At 37.3% G+C, this 4,543-nt stretch overlaps 2 protein-coding genes across 8 annotated transcripts in view; both read right to left on the bottom strand.

Annotated features, from left to right (window-relative positions):
• The window catches only part of LOC122253632 (metastasis associated 1-like), a 37,445-nt gene extending 36,556 nt beyond the window's left edge, over positions 1-889 (bottom strand). For 4 of the 7 annotated variants that reach the window (XM_086544561.1, XM_086544555.1, XM_086544554.1 and 1 more), the window contains exons 1-2: positions 551-808; positions 116-233 (exon numbers count right to left, since the gene is read on the bottom strand). The gene's annotated coding sequence lies outside the window, so the exon portion shown is untranslated. Of the gene's footprint in view, positions 1-115; positions 234-550 lie in introns of all 7 variants that reach the window. The other 3 variants (XM_086544557.1, XM_086544556.1, XM_086544559.1) reach the window with 1 other exon arrangement.
• On the bottom strand, positions 108-3,565 carry LOC147470376 (metastasis-associated protein MTA1-like). The gene is made up of 3 exons (XM_086544217.1): positions 3,481-3,565; positions 551-777; positions 108-233 (listed from the first exon to the last, which is right to left on the bottom strand). Exons 1-3 carry the CDS (start codon positions 3,563-3,565, stop codon positions 108-110), a joined length of 438 nt encoding a protein of 145 aa, XP_086400343.1.
• Positions 3,566-4,543: the final 978 nt, after the last annotated feature.

Consider the following 4,543-nt stretch of genomic DNA (forward strand, 5'->3'; position numbering starts at 1 on the left):
GTACAACATATCCAATTTATACAAATACATGTAATATGTAGGCATTAATGCATAAATAATAAATAAATATTCCATATATATACTAAACACATACAAAGGGTAGCAAATTATTCACCTTCTTTTAATAGGTTTGTAATATCTGCTTGAAATCTTGAACCAACTCTAATTTCTCCTTTATCTGCTAACAATGTCTTTTGCTGAGGGTCATATACAAGAGAGTAGAAGAATGTATCCTGAAATATGAGAGAAAAAATATTAATCTTCTTCATTCACCCCAACAAACTATGGTACCCCAAGTAAGGAAAAACAAGAAAGAAAAAGAAAAACAATGAAATCCACATTACCTCTAGTGAAATTTTTGAACACCATTAACAGCACAGATTTATGAAATCCAATTTTAAAAATGAAACATTACGATACCACAAAATGCAGAATATCAAATTTGGAGTGGGCAGGTAAATAAATAAATATATAAATAAATAAATAAATAAATATATATATAATATCAATATCTATCTCTATATAATATCAAATAGAAATCATCCCTCACCTCTTTATTGAGATAGGCCAAGAGCAACTCTGTCTCGTTGAGTAGCGTGACAGTGCACTTGCCCCTTATGTGCGTGGCAGGGAGGGTTTCTATCTGTCGGGAGAGGAAGAGCTCGCGGTGCCGAAGTTGATGACGCTCCCCTGAGTTGAGGACCTCACCAGCTGGAGTTACAATAGTGGACCCAGATTCGCCCCCTTCACCTTCACTCTCATCTTCGTCTAAGGCACCTGGTGAGAAGAAGAAAATGAAGCTGATTAGACTGTCTGTGAAAGAAACAAAGAAAATAAATAAATCTAATATTTAACATCATATATTCCCCTTAACCCATTCCCGACGGGGGAATTCTAGCCTTGAATATCCAAATGCCGGGGCGTTCAAATTATTAGGCCTTCAATTGAATGGCTGGCACAATACTGTGCCGCCCGGCAACTGGGCTTTTGAATGCGCGGTACACATGCTGTACCACCCGTCCTGTGTGGGTTAATACAAAAATAAATCTAATAAATCCAATGTCATAGAAATAAAGACAATAAACCTTTACATAAAAAAAGAGAAAGAAGAAGAAGAAGAAGAAGAAGAAGAAGAAGAAGAAAGAAACAAAGAGCTTCAAACACCATCACCATCATCCCCACTGTATCAATCACAGCTAAAAGAATTGATGTGAAAACCCTACTGATCTACAAAGGCAAGTTGAAGAGCAGCTGCACATCAGTAGAATGCCAGCCCAAAGTAGAGGAAGAGAAAGAGAGAGAGAACCACAATGACAGAATACTAATTCTCAAGAATTATTACAGCAATTTTGAATTAACAGTGAGTGTATGAAAGACATCAAAGATGCTGGCCCAAATTTAATGGTAGCAATGAGAATGAGTGTGAATGTGCATGTGTCAAGGCCAGTTGAGAATCCAAAATAGGAAAGAGAAGTAGGAATAAGGTGGGGCAAGAAGGTGAGAAGGGAAGAGGGGTGGGGTTGGTGGGGTATTCCAACTGCCTCACCTTTACTCTGTACAAATATGCAAGCATGCCTCTGATGCCTTCTATTTTTAGCAAAAGCATTTCTAAGTCATGGCAAAGATTCCCTGGAGAGAGATGGGGAGAAGGCTTGGGAGACGAGAAATGAAAACAAACAAGGGTAAGAAGAATGGAGGAGTTGGAATGAAAAGTACAAGAAAGAGAAAAGGAAGGAAACTAAAGAGATGAGAAATGATTAAAACAGTACACATAAAATGAAAAGAAAAGAAGTAAGGGTTAAAAATTGAACATAATCCCAAAAAAAGAGAAGAATTAGAGAGAAATATGTCTTTCCTATCATTAATTATATTAAATTATCCAAATTTGTTTATGCTATTCTGTATACCTGTTCTTATATTCTATATGATGGACTCATTTATATTGTTTGTTATTTTCTTACATCAAATATCATTTTGTCACATATATACTTGATTATATAGCTACAAATACAGATTATATAGCTATAAATACACTACTTAAAACAGATATTCAGTACCACATTGATTGTTCATTCAGTACTGTCAAAGCAGAAGTTACTCAACATAGATAGATGTATCAAAGTCAAGATCATTTGATCTTTTCTCCACTCTTACATCTTGATCATGTGACTGAGCCATTATTCCAATGTGATAGCAGAATCACTGGTTAGAGATCATGGGAGCAATAGCTTGTTCCCTTAGGGAGGAGCACCCCTTTCTCCAAGGAGTATCCTGTACATTTTTACAAGCTATGCCAATGAAAGAAATGTTTCATTTTCAGCAATGTTCCTCTTACCCTCCTACAACTTCTTACCATTCATACCTACAAGGACTTACTACAAAGTCCTTATAGAGGAAGAGAGGGGGCAGGGTGAAGAATGAGGATGAAAATGAAAAAGAAAGAGGAAAAAGCAAAGGAAGGAAGGGAAGAAATACGAGGGAGAAAGAGAGGCAGGCAGGAGAACAGGCTAAGAGAGAGATAATGGCAGATAATGATATGTAAACTTCCTTGAAGCATCAAGACATGCCTCATCATCTCTTTGTGTATCATACTCCCTCTTGATCCAACTTTTCATATTTTTCACTCTTTTATTCAACATCATGATTTCCAATCTCTATTTGTTCCTTCCAAGTATCTTACTCAAGACCTTGTCCTCGTATCATATTCCTTCGTTAAAATAATTTCTACTTCAAATACCTCATTTTCATAGTTCATATTTCTTCACTTTTCCTTCTATTAAAACTCATGAAACCCTAACAAAAAAGAAATCAGAATGATCATTATTATTATGAATATAGCCCTTTTTTATTCTCAAAAAAAAAAAAAAAAAAAAAAAAAAAAAAAAAAAAAAAAAAAATCAATCTTCATTCTAAACACACATACTTGAAGGAGGAGGAAGAGGAGGAGCAGCAGCAAGAGGAGTAGGAGGGGAGAGGGGAGAAGAGGAGGAGGGGAGAGCAGGAGGAGGAGGGGAGAGGAGGATGAGGAGCAGGAGTAGGAGGTGGGAGGAAGAGGAGAAGGGAAGAGGGAAGAGGGGAGAGGAGGGAGGATGAGGAGGAGGGGGTGAATGGGGAGGATGAGGAGGGGTGGGGGGAAGAGGAGGAGGAGGAGGGGGAGGAGGCAGGAAGAGGAGAAGGTGAAGTAGAAGTCAGGAAGAGGAGGTGAAGGAGAATGGAGGCAGAGGAAGAGGGGCAATGGGGGGAGGAAGTGAAGGGAGATGAAAAGGAAGGGTAGGAAAATTTGTAGGTGGGATAGTGAGCAAAACTTGAGAAGCAAATTGAAAAACTGAGCTGAGATGAAGGAGCATGAGAGAGATGGAGAAAGATGGAGAGAGAGAGAGAGAGAGAGAGAGAGAGAGAGAGAGAGAGAGAGAGAGAGAGAGAGAGAGAGAGAGAGAGAGAGAGAGAGAGAGAGAGAGAGAGAGGGGGGGGGGGAGGCACTTTTCAAGATTACTTCGGCCATGTAGAAAGGCCTTCCCACTTGGAACACAACATAATGTGTATTCACATGCTCTTGAAATCCCATGGGTATAGGCTAAAATTTGGAAATGCGCGCTAGGATCTTGGTACTTGTCTTCACAGGCATACATACATACAAACACAAGCATGTGCACATAATTCAAAATAGGAGGAGGTTGGAGGTAAGAATTCATGTCAGATCCCGGCAAGTGTCAAGAGCCGCGCCGGCGATTGCTGTCACGGTCAGGGCGAGCGAAGGCTCATGAAAGAGTATCCCCGCGCATCCGAGAGCCCGACCTGCACGGACATAGGTGTTACGATCTCTGACTAATGACAAATGATCAACCGGTTTCCGAGCTATGGCAAATAATAACGAGTCAAAAGATTTCAAAATAAATCATCCTGAAGGAAGGAGCGGTGAGAATCGCAGAGATAATGCCGGTGATATCGGGATCGGTATGAGCTGTGGCCGCCGTTTTTAGAATTATCGATAAACAAGATCTAAAACTTTTTCATTCATCGCTTGATTTAAAACAAAGTATATGTACATGTATGTACGTGTATGTATGTATATGTATATGTATATGTATATGTATATATATTTATATATATGTATATATATATGTATGTATATGTATATGTATATATATGTATATATATATATGTATGTATATATATATATATATATATATATATATATATATATATATATATATGTATGTATGTATGTATGTATGTATGTATGTATGTATATATATATATATATTATATATATATTATATATATATATATATATATGTATATATATGTATGTATGTATATATATATATATATGTATATGTATATATATAATATATATATATATATATATATATATATATATATATATATATATATATATATATATATATATATAACTACACACACACACACACACAAGAATTCGGGCGACAGCACGTGACGCCCGTCCCGTGGGTGATAGGGCGCAGACGAGCTTCCACGACAAGCAGCAGCAGCATTTTTTGAGACGTTATTACATGACTAG

The sequence above is a fragment of the Penaeus japonicus genome, unplaced genomic scaffold, assembly GCF_977035675.1.
Source record: "Penaeus japonicus unplaced genomic scaffold, GWHDUDI00000001_assembly GWHDUDI00000015, whole genome shotgun sequence".
NCBI classification, from domain to species: Eukaryota; Metazoa; Arthropoda; class Malacostraca; order Decapoda; family Penaeidae; genus Penaeus; species Penaeus japonicus.

Excerpts from the sequence above, each read along its gene's own strand:
- LOC147470376 (XM_086544217.1), bottom strand. The coding sequence starts at position 3,565 with ATGGGATTTCAAGAGCATGTGAATACACATTATGTTGTGTTCCAAGTG. Across the intron at positions 778-3,480 it reads GGCCGAAGTAATCTTGAAAA|GTGCCTTAGACGAAGATGAG; the intron begins GTGCCTCCCCCC and ends TCTTCTCACCAG. Across the intron at positions 234-550 it reads TGGCCTATCTCAATAAAGAG|GATACATTCTTCTACTCTCT; the intron begins GTGAGGGATGAT and ends CTCATATTTCAG.